Raw genomic sequence first — 16,151 nt, forward strand, 5'->3', positions numbered from 1 at the left:
TAACGCCAAGGTTACAATTCTTGTGGCCTATAGGGGTAAGATGATATATGCATGTGATGCCCCAGCAACTTGTGTACTTAGTTACAGTGTAGGAGTTTATCAACCAGTGGTCATAATTATTGTAAGTCCTTGGTTACACAATTATGCACACAATGAATATCTGCATGCATGAGTAGTTCCCATCCAAAAACACGAAACTTTTAATGCAATGAGAATTAATGAGAATTGAAAATCAATTGAATAATATGCATAATAATTATTTAATTATGATACCTATAATAATAGTTGATATTATAATAATTTACGTTCTGGTATTGTAAATAATGATTGTCCATTAATTAATTAATATTATCTTCCAAACTGTGCAGACACGTTAGTAAAGATGGACCTGCACGGGACAAAGATGACAATTGAATCAATGAATACCAAACAGCTAGACAATTTGGCCAACTTTTAAAAACGCAACCAAAGGTATAATATATACATTATTCTTTCTGAAATTGGACCTTCCAAACTCAAGATATAAGTGCTCAAAGTTAGCGACCACTGCAGATTTGCTATACCTGTGGAGATAGAAGAATATGTATCCAGTAGTCTGCCTCCTTTGTCTAATGTCCTCTTCCCTCACTTCACTGACTTGTGAGTCATTGTAAGTACGCCAGCTGTGATCAGGGAACGAGTACACGTCACTGATGTAGTGACCTGTGTGAGGGGAGTGGGCGGGTATGTGAGGATGTGTGTGTGAGAAGTGATGTACACTAAATACATTCAGTCTCACAAGTCCTTGAATATTATATTGGATACGGTATCATTAAATTCACCACCAGCTGATCCTCTGCCAATGTGGTTGACTATGCTCACCAGCCGATAAGTCTACAAATGAGAGAGAAAAGGACTAATATTCATTTGTACTTAGAATGCTGAATTCCGAGAAATAACATAATGTTTACACTAACAATTGTACCTCTGTCGATAGTTTTTCTGGGGTGGGCGTAGCTGATAGTCGAGGTAACGGGTTACCTTGGGGACAGGGAGGGGGAGTGGGCGTGGCCTCAGCTGAAATAGAGTCTGTATAAAAAACGTTCATATAATTATATCGATCACACCCATAGGCGTACCTTGAATGCTCAGTTCCAACGCTAGTCTCAACTGCTCCTCTTCAGACAGACCCTCTAACTGAAACTCACTGCCCTGTGTGCGGAAGTATAAGTATTGGAATTACAGATTATACATCACGAGTATACAAGGCCGAAGTACAGCACAAATAATACTTATAAGATTATTTATTGTAAGTTGTAACTTACAATGCATATACAGCAAAGATTATTACACCTACAACACACATTAATTTTGAGCATATACGTTCTATAAACAGACCATTCCCCCTTATACCTGTGTCTGTAAGCTCTCTCTAACAGCTCGTTCAAAGTCCTCCTGCTCATCCAAATAACCTTTAACCTCTGGTAATGCCATGACAGGGACGAGGTCACCATCAGCAGCAGCTGGTGATTTCTGTTCCTTCGTATTCTCGGCCGGCAAATTAGTTTCACTTGTATCCAAAACAGATGTACATGTAGTATAAGCATTAGTATCCAGTACACTGGTGTCATACGAGGCGCATATATCAGGTGATATTGTACCAGTATCAGAGTTTCCCGGGGGCTGGGCGGTCACAATAGTTCTACTAGGTGTGATCAGTTGGGAAGGTTGTACTATTGGAAAGCCAGTGAGTTCTTCTAGAGGTACAGTAGCCAGCATGGCATCGATCTCCGCCAGCGATTGATCGCGAATTCGCTGAGCTTCTTCTTCACTCATTCCAAGACGTGCATTGCTTCCTACTACAACAGAAGATTCGGTTCCAGTTCTAATCGACTCCATTCCGATACCAGAATCTGAATTGACAGGATCTTCGTTCAGTAAATCTTTCGTGTCGCTACAATAAGAGGTGGCAGTACCACTATCGTCAGTCAAGCTCTCCATTGATACATTTATTCTTGTGTGTTGTGTTTCTTCAAGTTCAGAATATCTGTCAGAAATTGTTCTTTTACCGAGCAAAGAGGTGGTGGTTCGATCGCTAACGGCAATGGGTTGAAAATTGTCATCTTTGAAATCTGTTTGTTTTGTTGCTTTTGTTGTTTCGGTTTTAGCTTCGTCGTCTGAATCCAGGATTACTATCGCACTGTCTTGAGTTGTGCACTTTGTGACTGTGTGGGAGGTGGTGCGTGGGCGAATGGGAGTGTGTGGAGGCGTGAGAGTGCCGTGATTGCTGTCGTTTGATGCTACTGATGATTTGGATTGAAGTGTACTCTCATGACTGACGATGGGCAATTGTGTGTGGTGGGCAGAGTCTTGTATGTGGTGGGCGAAGCCTTGTGTGTGGTGGGCGGTGTCTGTACTATTAGTCAGCAGGTTTTCCTTCTCCTCCAATACTGGTGAGTGAGGGTCTCTGTGTGTAGAGAGAACGGTTTTAATAAATTATGTGCACTTAATATACATTGTAGTTAATAATGGTTCGGGGACTTTTTCAATTAACAGCCATAACATTAGTAGTGTTGATCCAATGCCAAAGCAATTCAAAAATGTTATGATTTTCTGAAAGCTTAGAAAGAGACCTTTCAAATGGTGTGTTCAAAGTTCATATTTGAGAGTATTTGTCAATTTGGCCGTACCATGGTTCAAGGCCGAAAAATGACAAATTATGATCCCAACGAAATTTTTGATTTGATTATATCATTTGAAAGGTATTTTTCTAAGCTTTCAGAAAATCATAACATTTTTGAAATTGGATCAACGGAATTCAAGTTATGGCTGTTCAAAGACGTTCAGCTGAAACCTCCCCCCCTTCGTTTAATCAATGGTTCAGACTCTTCCAGCTGCCATAACGTGTATTCAATTTCAACGATTTTTTTAGAAAGAGGGCTTTCAACCCAATGCATGCATATTAGAGTGTGTGTATGTCACCTCGGTGTGGATGCAGTGAAGAGGGGAGGTGGTTCATACTGAGTCTTGGCTATGTGTCCTGTATGATAAACAGCAACACAATAAGAAACAAGCTTAGCTATATATATATTCTTTAAGACAACAAACATGTCATGCAATATGGTTCAACAACTGCGTAACTATATTCATTGAAAGCCAGACATGAATGTTAGCAATGGAACCATTGTCTAGTGTAGCATCTATAAATATACATTTCTTCCATCTACACACTAAAATACCGAAACAGTGATGGTTGACTTTTTTGTGTTCTGTGCCCTCAGCTTACCAACATTGATGTATCGTGGTATTCTAATATTGTCCACTCTCTTAGAGTTCTCAGACAGCTGGTAGTTGTAACCATAGCGCTTGAGGTGGAGTATCATAATCCTGTGGGTGTGTGTGTGTGTGTGCATGTGCGTGTGTGTGCGCGTGTGTATGTGTGTATGTGCATGGGGGTGAGAGGACTGTATAAATACGATTCACACACACTAAACACATCTGTTAAGTTTTGGGAGTATGAAAAAGGCTATAAATAATACCAAATGTACAAGACAGCAATTAATTTAGTCTGCCATCGACAGATAAACAAACACAAATTTTCCCAAAAAATAAGACAGTGTAAAGTAGAATCATCTCCCCCCACCTTGGTAGTCTAGCCAGTTGCAGGGAGAGTGTTGCAGTCTGACAGCCACAGCTGGTGCAGTTGAACTCAACCTCCTCAGCCTGTGAGAAGAAAAAGAAGATTCACAGTCATGATGAATATTTATAATGTGAGGTATTTATTCCCAAAGCCTGAGGTGCATGAAATAAAAATTCAATGAATATTTGAGTTCCCATGCATACATGCACGTACAGCATCTAATTAATAAACCACGTTCACACGATCTATACAGTGTTTGTTGAGCCCCCCCTCCCTCCCTATATAAGCCAGGGTTAATTTGTCTAGCTACATCAGAAGAAGTTAGCAATATAGACTCTATAGGACTATAATAGCTGCAGTAAAAACTCGAGCAAAAGGCCAAGCCAAGAGAAGTACTGACTCACGAATCGATCCCTCTACAAAGAAAATGGATGGACTGGATTGCAATGAGTCCAACAACATATACATGTACTGTCCAATTGTCATGTCATGGATCAGTATTGAATATCTGTCACAAGTTTACAGGATCTTTGGTATAGTCAGCATATTGCTATTGGTTCCCTCATTGATCTTAAAGCTCATCTTTATCTACCGGTACAAGTCTACATTTCTACACCGACAATTCCTCTACACAACAATTGTTTTGGTACTAATTGGTATAATTAACATTTTATACCCAAGTAGTTTCTGTTTTCGTCTAATTTTATATAATATAAATCTGTATATGTTGTACGTGGAGATACTGCAAATAACAACCATCCATCTTCACCTCTTGTATAAGTTCTCTAAGCACATAGAAACAAGAACCAAGCAACGACTACAGGCACTTTGCTGCAAACTCTGCAAAAACATAGAAACAAGACCCATACAAAGGTTACGGGCATGTTGCTGCAATATTCGTCCACGCTTATGGCATGATGTGATAATTGTGTGCATTCAAATTGGTCTCCCATTACCCATACTAATAGCAAACTTTTTTTTGAATTCCCACGCATTATACAAGTGGAAATAATTTACATTCTTGTACCAGTGCTGATAGCCAGCATACTACTAGACCTGTTATGCATAGTGATGCTGGTAGTCTGGGTCCATAAGTTGTGGAAAAGAAGATTGTTAAGAAGTAAAGCGAAATTCGTGTTAACTCAAATCGGTCACATGATATTCCTTTTAGTCATCTTTTTAATCGGGAACATAGCTTTTTTGTTTTCAGGTCATTGTTTTGGTCTTGTAGTAGTATTTGCAATACGAACAGTTGCTCTGGTATCTTTTGGTGTGTACATTCTCATCAGCCTACGAAAGAAAGTCACTACAAAGGCCCAAGTTCCTGCAACTAATCGCCACACCAACCCGCCCTCTACTAGAGTCAGCCTGCCTACAGATACAGCCGAACATGCTCCAAACTTTCTAAGCCCAAGTACAGCAGAGCCTTCAGCAGAGTATCTTCTAATGAATGATTGACCTTGCTGCTGTAAAAAGACTGCATTTTTAAATATATAATGTCACGTTATAATTATATGTACATGCATGCACACACAATGAGACTAATGAAGTATCTCTAATTGAACTCTCTTATAATTATTTGTACATGCACACTCTTATATTATTTATTTGTACCCTGGCATATTAAACATGCACACTCTATATTGAAAATAATTATCACAAAGCAATGAGCTTTAGCTCTCAGAAACCATACTTCATATATATACAAAGAAACAGCCTCCCTCATTTCTATAATGGCTAACTGACTATATTATAGTGGATAAACAGAATTACGAGACTTTCATGATGACCTTTAAGCTGTATACACTATATGTATTACACAATGATAGAGCAGAGACAATTATTCAGTTTGTTCCTCGATAGGTTCATTCATATACGCTGATCAGCTATCTTTTGGTGTGTATATTCGGTATCTATAGTAGTTCCCACACTATTATAACACCTTATGAATGAAAGCACCGCAGGTGCTGATGCCTCGGTAGAGATGCCAAAGCATAAAGCTACTAATACACATGACATGATGAACCGGGCTCAAGGAGTGGGTAATGATCGACCATGATTGTTGTTAAAAACGATCGATGCCAAAAGTTCAAGTCTAAAATTAATGGCTGCATTAGCAGAGCCTTGCAGCTCTCTTCTACTCTTGCAGCTACCAATAGCTAGCGTTCTAGTGCAGAGCTAACTACTAAGTAGAGTAGCAACACTCGGTAAACAAGTTTGGCTACGTGCTCTTCTGAAAAGGCTGCAATGGCATTCCAAGTAAGCAAAACTAGGCATAACTCGAGAATGAAGCATTATTTTGCAAATCCACAAATCAAAATCCAAGAAAACATGACTAGAAGCCTATAGAAACTCTTACTTGCACTTGATTCATCCTTGAGCAGCTAGCTGTAGCAGTCTACACACACAGACACACAAACACACTACCGTATACATCGCTTGCGCATGCAAAATAAAACAAGTGTGCATAATAAAACCAGTTCCCATGCACACAATCTCCACTATATATACACAGACTGCCCTCCATATAATTATAAGCAAGTCTTTGTCTAGAAGAATGTATGCAGTAGCTACATCTGAAGCAGTTTAGCAATTATAGAACTAGCTGCAAGCACATGCACCAAAATTGGTGATATTTAAAACACCTTTTAAATCAGGAGAACTTATTGAACTGGAATATAATTACTTTATTGACCCTCTGTTGGCAGTCAACATACTATTGGGCCTGATATGCACGGTGTTACTGGTGCTCTGGTTTTGTATACTGTGGAAAAGAAGATTGTTAAAGAATTTGTGTGCACTCAAATGGGCCATATAGCTACTATATACTTGTCTTGGTCGTCTTTTTCACCTGCATGGAATATAATCTATTTTCAATTTCCACCCTTTCCTTATACGATATTATAGTAGTTTCTACAATAAGAACAATTAGTCCGATATCTTTTGGTGTGCACACATGTATATTCTCATGAGCATACCAACTCTACAATCGAAAGTCCCTATACAAAGGCCCAAGTTCCAGCAACTAATCGCCACACCAACCTGCCCTCTACTAGAGTCAGCCTGCCTACAGATACAGCCGAACATGCTCCAAACTTTCTAAGCCCAAGCACAGCAGAACCTTCAGAAGTGACTCCACTAATAAACAATTAAACCCTATGTTAATTTGTACATGCACACACAATGAGAAGACACTTTATAATGAAAGTATTCCTTATTCAGAACTAGCTATACAGATAATCCCTCGTATAGATTTCTAAGCTCAAGTATATACAGCAGAACCTTCAGAAGTGACTCCGCTAGTGAAAATTGTCAATTGTTAATTTGCATGTACATGCACACACACAGTATAATGAAAGTACTATCACAAACCAATCACAAACCAATGAGTACTAGCTCTAGCCTTATTCAGAAAACCATTCTTCATAAAATTATCTAGATAGACAAACTGTCTATAGAGGTAATTACCTGAACATGAATATAATTACAAATTGTGTTCAATACAAGGGAAGATGTGCATGTCCAGCAACTACACACAATCTCCAATACCACACACACACACTAAGCATGCATGCAAGCGTACATGCAGTCTTTGTCTAACCAAGAGCTCATAAATAAAGAGAAATAACTTCAGTGTATATATGCTCGAGGCTTACGTTTCGTAAAGTGATTGCCAGTGAAACCGCATTTCTTTATAATTATGGAAAGCCCCCAAACCGCAGCGCTGTAAAGGATTCAACCCGTTTTATTTTTACAAATTCCCATTCTCTATATATGGCAATGCAGTCATCACAACGCTCCTATTTAAGGCTCCTGGTCTAACACAATGCATGTAGTAGCTACATTAGAAGTATTTTAGCAATTATAGCTGCATGCACACATGCAAGTCAAGACAGTTAGCAAGTCAAGTCAAGTTAAGAGAAGTACTGACTCAGGAACCTGGCTATACAAGGGAAATGGATGGGCAACTTTACAATTTGTCCAACAGTACAAACTGTCTAAATAATATCAGTGATTCTGTGATGAAGCAAATCCAAGATTTGAGGATTGTCAGTATAGTCAGCATAGTGCTTTTGGTTCCCACATTGATCTTGCAGCTCTTCTTTATCTGTCGGTACAAGTCTACATTTCTACACCGTCAATTCCTATACACAACAGTTGTGATAATATTACTGAATATTATTTTTTGTTTTGATGTTTGCCTTGGGTTTCTTATTACCAATACATTGAATCGGTACTTGTTATATGTAGAGATGATGCAAATAACAACCATCCATCTTCTACTCTTGTACAAACTCTGCAAGCACATAGAAACAAGAACCACGCAACGACTAAAGGCACTTTGCTGCAATATTCGTCCACGGCTATGGCATGAAGTGATGATAGTGTGTATCCAACTCGGCTTCCCATTAGCCTTACTAATAACTGAGATTGTGGTGATACAGAAAACAAGCTACCATTTAGAGATGATAATTTGTTATATATAGTATTGTGCTGGCAGTCAACATACTATTAGGCCTGATATGCACAGTATTACTGGTTCTTTGGCTCTGTATGCTGTGGAAAAGAAGATTGTTGAAAAGTAAAGCAAAATTTGTGTGTACCCAAATGGGCCACATATTATTCTTCCTAGCCGTTCTTTTTACCTTTAACCTATTAGCTCTGTGTCAATTGTTCCCTTTTCATTATATTAATACAATATTGGATGTAATGCAAATATTTCCTCCCGTATCTTTTGGTGTGTATATTCTCATGAGCATATCAAGTCAACAAAGGAGAGTCACTACAAAGGCTCAAGTTCCTGCAACTAATCGCCACACCAACCCGCCCTCTACTAGAGTCAGCCTGCCTACAGATACAGCCGAACATGCTCCAAACTTTCTAAGCCCAAGCACAGCAGGACCTTCAGAAGTGATACCACTAATAAACAATTAAACCCTGTTGTTAATTTGTACATGTACACACAATGAGAAGACACTTTATAATGAAAGTATTATCACAAACCATAATAGCCTTATTCAGAACTAGCTATACAGATAACTCCCTCGTATAGATAGTCAACTGCCCAAATAGTGGTAAGTCCAAATGTGAATTAAAGTTGTGTACACAATAACCCTTTCCTTGCCATTCGTGAAATCTGGAACAGGAGCGTCTTTAGGTCGATCAATTAGTGTGGATCCGGCCTCACCACGCCTCCATGTCATTCTATTAGTCTAGATCCGGCTAGCAATTCTAGCTGGGACTCCCAGTTCTAGCTCCTTTTGTTTAGCGTGTCAGAGACTGGGAGAAGATGATTGGCACTCCCTGGCTCCTTTGGATGTACAGCTGTCCAGATCCCTAGAACATACCCTCCATTCTGACGAGTTATCAGTGCATAGGGTGCTTACTAGATTCTTGCCAGCCAGTACAGTTCAAGCTACACACAGCACCGCTCAACTATTCTCTACCCCATTATCTAGCTAAATCTGGTCCAACTAGACAGCAGACACAGCTAGTTAATTCAGTAAAGCCAGGGGTAGCCCTACTTCTACGGTTGTTCAGTACCCACGGTAACAATTCCTCTGGGCTGGGCTAACTAGTTGAGCCACGCCTCACAATTCTCAAGGCTAGGTACATGTCTCTGTCTAGCTGCTTCTTCAGCTTCTTGCTCAGTTTTGTGGCTTAGAGAAAGGCCAGCTACTCAGGGGGAAGAGTCCAGATGAAAGTCTGGCAGCCAGGTGACGTCCAAACGGTCAGTTATTCTTTCCACCAACTTTTTAATCTAGTCTAGTCCTGCTTGCACTGCTACTACTGCTACTGCTACTCTTCCTACTACTACTGCTGCTACTCTTCCTAGCTAGTCAAAGGTTTCTTTTTTTTTATTTTTTTTTATAACTACATATGCACAAAGAGACATCAAAGCTTACATCAAAGGACACAGATTTTTAGCCTACTTGACTGATAAGGCGGTTACCTAGACTACAGTTTGTTTGTCAGGGAGGAGCTCACATACAACTTCATCTAATTCATCATAACGATTCCTTACCCATTGTTGTAATTTCTACAACAGATTGCCAAGGAAAGAGATAAGGGAAGGTCAGTAATGACACTGAGATTGCAATTCTTGTGGCCTAGGGGTTAGATGATGGTGATGCCAGCAACCTGTGTACTTGTTACAGCCAAGGGTTTATCAACCAGTGGTCATAAGTCCTTGGTTACACACAATGAATATCTGACACATTAGCAAGTCTTCACTCACAGCTATTTTACCGAAAGTACTATACAAAAGCAAGTCTTTGTCTAACACACAATACACGCAGTAGCCATATACATGTACACACTAGAAGTATAGTTTAGCACGCAGTAGAACTAGCTACACGGCAAGAAAAGAATCTGGCTATACAAGAGAAATGGATGGACTAGTTCACTATGATGAGGACAACAACACATACTGTCCAAATATCACCACTGAATTTGTGATAAAGCAGCTCCTCCCTGTTCTTCACATTTCTAGTATAATTGGCATAGTGATATTGGTTCCCACATTGATCTTGCAGCTCTTCTTTATCTACCGATACAAGTCTACATTTCTACACCGTCAATTCCTCTACACAACAGTTGTTGTCATACTACTGAATGTAATCTACATTATATACCCAATCACAGTTGATGTCGGTTGCCCTTTCTTTTACCTACTTGTGAATAGTTTGAATCGGTACTTGTTCTATGTTGAGATGATGCAAATGACAACCATTCATAATATCCTCCTGTACAAGCTCTGCAAGCACATGGAAACAAGAACCATGCAACGACTACAGGAACTTTGCTGCAATATTCGTCCACGCCTGTGGCATGAAGTGATTTTAGTGTGTATTCAAGTTGGCCTCCCAATACCCATAATAATAACTGAGATTGTGGTGATATTGAAAGCACCTTTAATCATAGATGACCTTGAAGAATTCGAAAAGAAAGGCTTTATTAGACCTCTGCTGATAGTTAACGTACTATTAGGTCTGATATGCATAGTATTACTGGTTAGTTGGTTTGGTATGTTGTGGAAAAGAAGATTTTTGAGAAATAAAGTAAAATTTGTGTGCACTCAAATGGGCCACATATTTTTTGTCTTAGTTGTCATTTTAACCTGGAACATAATATATTTGTATTCAGAGTTTAAATATCTTCTAGTAATAATTTCTGTAATAAGAACATTTAGCCCCGTATCTTTTGGTGTGTACATTTTTATGAGTCTACCAAATCTTCAAAGGAATCTCACTACAAAAGCCCAAGTTCGTGCAACTAATCACCACACCAACCCACCCTCTACTAGAGTCAGCCTGCCTACAGATACAGCCGAACATGCTCCAAACTTTCTAAGTCGAAGCACAGCAGAATCTTCAGAAGTGACTCCGCTAGTGAACAATGAAACCTTATTGTAATCTAGCTAGTAAAAGCACATTATACAAACACACAATGAGAACACACTCTAATGAAAGTAATTATGTCACGAGTACTAGCTCTAGCCTTATTTAAAACTAGCTGCTACAGATAACCTCATTCGAAGATAACTAACTGAACATGAATATAATTACTGTAACAATTGTTCAACATAAGGGGAGGCTGTTATTCTCTCTAAACAAGCTCAGTCAACAACACAAGCTATCAAGCAAGCTGCTCTAGTTAGAAAGAAAGACGAATGAGTACCTTGATACCTGCTCTTCAAGCTACACTAGTAGACAACAATGAATATGATATTTTTAGTAAAAGCATTTGCTTCAAAGACATTACAGAGGAGCAGAGACAGCAGGTCCAAGCCATTGGTATATCAGGTGTGATATGTTTCTTTGTCCTCTTACTACCAATCCTGGTACTAGAGGCGCACTACATCTTTGGACATCGCTCCAACTTTCTACTGAGATTGTTTTTCTATATGACACTATCGGCTACTTTGTTAGACGCAGTTTACGGTTCATACACTATCACACAAGTGGATTTCAAATGGACGTGCAGTATAATAGATTATGCTCTGTACGTGCAAGTAATTCTCGTGCTGGCTATAAACTTTGTTCTACTAACTATGATGTACAAGTACATACGTGGTGTCAGAATGTACTCTACGAAAAACATTTGTTGTGCCTATCCAAAAGCCAACGAAATGATATTTGTAGTTTGCCTATTTGTTCTCCCGTTAATCGTTCCTATAATCGAAATTGTTATGCAGCAAAATCCTATGGAGAAAAATCTCGAACTTAGGTACACTATCGACCGTATTTTCTACACTCTAGTAGCTATAGCTTTGATATTGTGTGTACTTTGCACTGTGTTACTAACAAGCTGGTTCGTCATGATGATAAGGAATGATCTACTGAGGAACAGAATTGGTCTATTGTGTAGGGAAATGAGTTTATTCATATGGTTTATCGTCTTCGTTTTACTATGGGGTGTGGCTACAATTATCGAGGCCCTGGATTTAAACTATGCCTGGTACGCAATCTTCCCGATAGTTCAAACCATCACTCCGGTGTCGTTTTTCATCTACATTTGGTTAACGTACGAACAAAAACAAAAGACAACTACCCACTCCCCACACACCCTCACACACCGCACACACGCCCTCCCACTTTCGTCACGAGTCAGCCTCGATTCAGATACAAACAAACGTGCTCTGGTATTTCTAAGTCCAAGCACTTCAGAGCCAACAGAAGTGACTCCACTTGTGAACAATGGTACCACTACTGTGTAGATGATTATGGTATAATATATCTTAGTCATTGTGTATATGTAGTATCTATTGATAATGTACCAATGAATATTGTATTACTAGAATGTTTGCAAAGTTTGATCATTTCGCAAAAATTATTAAATGGTAATGACACACAATCTTTGCCAGAAAACAATAGTTCGATAGCAAACAGGGTTACATTTTCACCTGATATAAAATATATGGCTCATTTGTAAAGATTAGATTTTCATCTGCAAAATATTCTAGTAATACGCCTGTTATACAAACAACACAGTATACAGTATATAATAAATCAAAATAATAAATCAAGAGTTCATAATAAAAGAGAGAGAGTATCGAACAAAGCCTTGCCTTGCATCAGATGTATCAGAAAAGTAACGTGACTTCCTGCTTGGTAACTGACCAATCCGGGCACCTACCATGGAGCTGACACTTGCCTATTGCCTTAATTGATCATCACGCGTTTCAGACAGGAAGTCACATTACCTTCCGAATACATCCGATGCAAGGCAAGGCTTTGTTCGATACTCTCTCTCTTTTATTGGTATAATGCGTACTAAATTACCTTAGTTATAACTCATAATTATACAGTGTAGTCGATATAAACTAGTCTCGTTACCAGGCCATTTATTGTAACGTTTGGATATATACACGTATGTATTAATTTTTGAACTTAAATTCTTCTATTCTAACTGAGAAGGATGAGGCTACATGTATATATAGCGGCTACAGACTCACTTCGAAGAACTGGTCAAACAGGAGCTGCAGGTTGGCCTGCTCGTTGTGCTTGTGATGGACTCTCTTGGGCAGCTGGAGAGAGAAGTCGTAGCCCATCTGACTCGTACGTGTCACATGACCACACCTGTGTGGGTGTGAGGGGTGGAGTGGGTGGGGTGATTAGTTAGTTATATGAACAGTAAGCACACAAAAAAGTTGATTTTAAATATTATAAGACAACCAAAGGACTTAAATTTGGGCCTGATTGATAAATTAATCATCAATTGATAGGCCTCCATCTTTTAAAATTGAACTTTCTAAAGCGCAGGCGTTTATCAATTAGACTGTGTATAATTAACTTACTCTTTGCAGACAATCTTGTGCTCAATATTGCTCTCAAAATTCATCACTACGGGAGATGTGGAATTTGCCGTTGTGTCATTTTTGGAGCCTGTGTTTCCGTGGGAACTGTCATTGCCATGGTTACCAACATGTTGGGCATCATCCTTCAACTGATCCAAACACATGCTCAGTAGCTCATGAGCATCCTCAATAATTGAATACACAGTGAACATTTTATAATTAGTAACATACGTACGTAAAAATAAATCGTATATGTAAGTTCCTCTGCATTTTTAGAGTACCACATAAAAACAGCCCAAAATAGACTTTGATTTAAGGCGCCATCTTAACGAGCTCATTGTAAGCTTTCAGAAAATCATAAAATTAACATTATTGGAACAACGGAACTAAATATATAGGGCCATTTAAGGATACTTAGTTTATACGTTGGGTCGTCGACATATACATGCATGCGTACTACTGTACAGTGTTTGTGCTGTAGTGGATCCTTACCTGTTGTCTGAATCCAACAAATTTCAGAGTGTTGACTGAAATAGTCGACTTTATCTTCTTCAGCAGTATTCTCTGGTTCTCAAAACTGTCCTTACATCTCTTACACTTGAGCAGCATCACCACCATCCTGTGAGATAGACACAGTGGACACTCAAAGTTAGCAACCAATTAACAAGACTTGCTATACTTAGCCAATCAAAAGCCTCACACGCTAAACACATCATTTAATAAATCTTCTTTAGAGCTACAGAACGCATTATTTCCTTCTGAAATTGAACCTTCCAAACTCAAGTTATGGGCAGTCAAAGTTAGCTAGCAAAATTATTTCGAGATGCTTTTCAAAGGCAACACTTGGTTACCTGTAGAGGGAGTTTGGGTGCACGTTTCTGACCAGTTGAGGGGATAACAGATCCTCGGCAAAAGGGTACAGTCCGAGCAGGCTTTGCAGTACTGCGTTCATGTAGCACGTGTTGCCAAGATTAGCAAACCTGTAATAGTAAAAAGGTCGAGGAAAGAAATCGTGTGTGAGTGTGTGTGTATATATCCATGCAGATACATTATTATACAAGAAAGTTGTATACATACATGTAGTAATAATTATGGAAATTGACTTGAAAATGCCGCAATGTAATTAATGTGCACTGTCAGCACTCTCACCCGTCTGGATCAGCCTCTGATCTCAGCAGCTGTTCCAGTCTCCCGTTACCCTTGGTAACAGATGCGCTGTTGCCCCTAGCAACATTGCCGACCTGAGGCACGGTACTGAGAGTGCCCAGAGGTGGGCGCTGCGTCTTGGGGGTGGAGTCTCGTGGAGGTCTAGAGGGGATAAAAGTTCATAGATAAAGTAGGTAAAGTAGGTAAAATTGTACATTGCAAGTAACTAAACAACTCTACTTTCTTTCTTGCTACCCACGGTACTTCCATTTGTATATAACTGGGTCCAATCAATGTACGTAATATGTACAGTACAGGTAGTTCAAGCAAGTCATACGGCCAGTGTATACACAACAATAATTATAATGATTCATAGTTACGGGAGAGGGTCTGCAGGTCTATGCATTGTGCCCATCACCGAGGTACATAATCATTATTACTACTTTACAATAGACCTACACACATTTACATGAATATATTTGATGATCATTTCATCCGCTCTTATATACCTGAAGTTTGGAGAAGGTAAGAAATCATCGCTCTCTGCGCTGTCTAGAACAAGCATCCTCTTTGCTGACTTATTGGCACCAGATCTTTCACCACTAGACAACAGTGTGGGGGGGAGACTAGAGTCCGCAGGGGACCCGTAAAACGAGTTAGTCTTGTAATTGTTTGACGGAGTGCTTTTGTTGTTGGACTTGGCTGCGGCTACCATGGAGGCCCCTCTCCAATTACGAGGACTGAAAAGTAAAATTGAAGTAACAACGGGCATACAAATTAATGTACATACACTATTTCAGATACATTTATTTTGAGCAACTAAATAATATTACTGTTTCACTTACTGTGGAATAAGACTATAAGCTCTTTTCTTTTTAACCGATAAACATTGTTGTTCACTGGGTGAGCGTCGATTCAACACCAAGGGGGGCGGGGTCTGTCCAACTACAGGGCCACGCCCACTAGCATCAATCACTGGATAGAGTAAAAAAATTGATTCAATAAAACATATGAAATTATAGAAAAAACACTGGAAATTTTTTAATACCTGCTGGGAAGGTACCATGAAAGAGCCCCTCTAGTTGTCTATGCAGTTGCCCTAGTGATCGTCTATCTTGTACATCAGTAAGGACGATGGTATCCCACTCCTGATTGTAAACTGTCACCGAGAGACGACCTTCGTTAATTCGAGTGGCCGCCACTGATTTGAGATCACGACGTGAGAACTGTGTGGGTGGTGGTGTGTAGTGTGCGAGGGGGTGGTGTGTGAGTGTGTGTGTTTTGTGTGCGAGGGGCCGGGGTGGGGGTGAATGCGTTTTGTGGGTGTGTGTGATTATGCTTAGTACATTGCATCGATTGTATGTTTGTTTGTTTACCTTCATTTTCTTCAATTTCCCCATCCCAGCCCCCTCCAGCATAAAACACGGCTGAGAGCCACCTAACACGGCCAGGGACAACTTGCAACTATGCTGCACCGGATGACGCGTCCCTCCCGCGAAGTGAAGCTTGACTGTGCACTGAAAGCTCACTAGAACCTCTGATTCCATCTTAAAGTAGCTATTTGGTACTGATCGTTACCAGTAAAAG

General features: G+C 39.6%; 1 protein-coding gene across 1 annotated transcript; it reads right to left on the bottom strand.

Moving 5' to 3' along the window:
- Positions 1-229: 229 nt before the first annotated feature.
- LOC135337138 (ubiquitin carboxyl-terminal hydrolase 37-like) lies at positions 230-16,130 on the bottom strand. The gene is made up of 18 exons (XM_064533046.1): positions 15,941-16,130; positions 15,613-15,790; positions 15,410-15,539; positions 15,074-15,304; positions 14,568-14,726; positions 14,270-14,398; positions 13,911-14,037; positions 13,419-13,603; positions 13,077-13,200; positions 3,623-3,702; positions 3,266-3,366; positions 2,962-3,019; positions 1,393-2,446; positions 1,119-1,191; positions 965-1,068; positions 822-873; positions 564-702; positions 230-388 (listed from the first exon to the last, which is right to left on the bottom strand). The coding sequence occupies exons 1-18, from the start codon at positions 16,109-16,111 to the stop codon at positions 349-351; spliced, it is 3,135 nt and encodes a 1,044-aa protein (XP_064389116.1). The 5' UTR covers positions 16,112-16,130; the 3' UTR covers positions 230-348.
- Between the last annotated feature and the right edge of the window lie 21 nt (positions 16,131-16,151).

This window comes from Halichondria panicea, chromosome 6 (genome assembly GCF_963675165.1).
Source record: "Halichondria panicea chromosome 6, odHalPani1.1, whole genome shotgun sequence".
Taxonomy (NCBI): Eukaryota; Metazoa; Porifera; class Demospongiae; order Suberitida; family Halichondriidae; genus Halichondria; species Halichondria panicea.

Excerpts from the sequence above, each read along its gene's own strand:
- LOC135337138 (XM_064533046.1), bottom strand. The coding sequence starts at position 16,111 with ATGGAATCAGAGGTTCTAGTGAGCTTTCAGTGCACAGTCAAGCTTCAC. Across the intron at positions 15,540-15,612 it reads TCATGGTACCTTCCCAGCAG|TGATTGATGCTAGTGGGCGT; the intron begins GTATTAAAAAAT and ends TACTCTATCCAG. Across the intron at positions 14,038-14,269 it reads CACCCAAACTCCCTCTACAG|GATGGTGGTGATGCTGCTCA; the intron begins GTAACCAAGTGT and ends TCTATCTCACAG.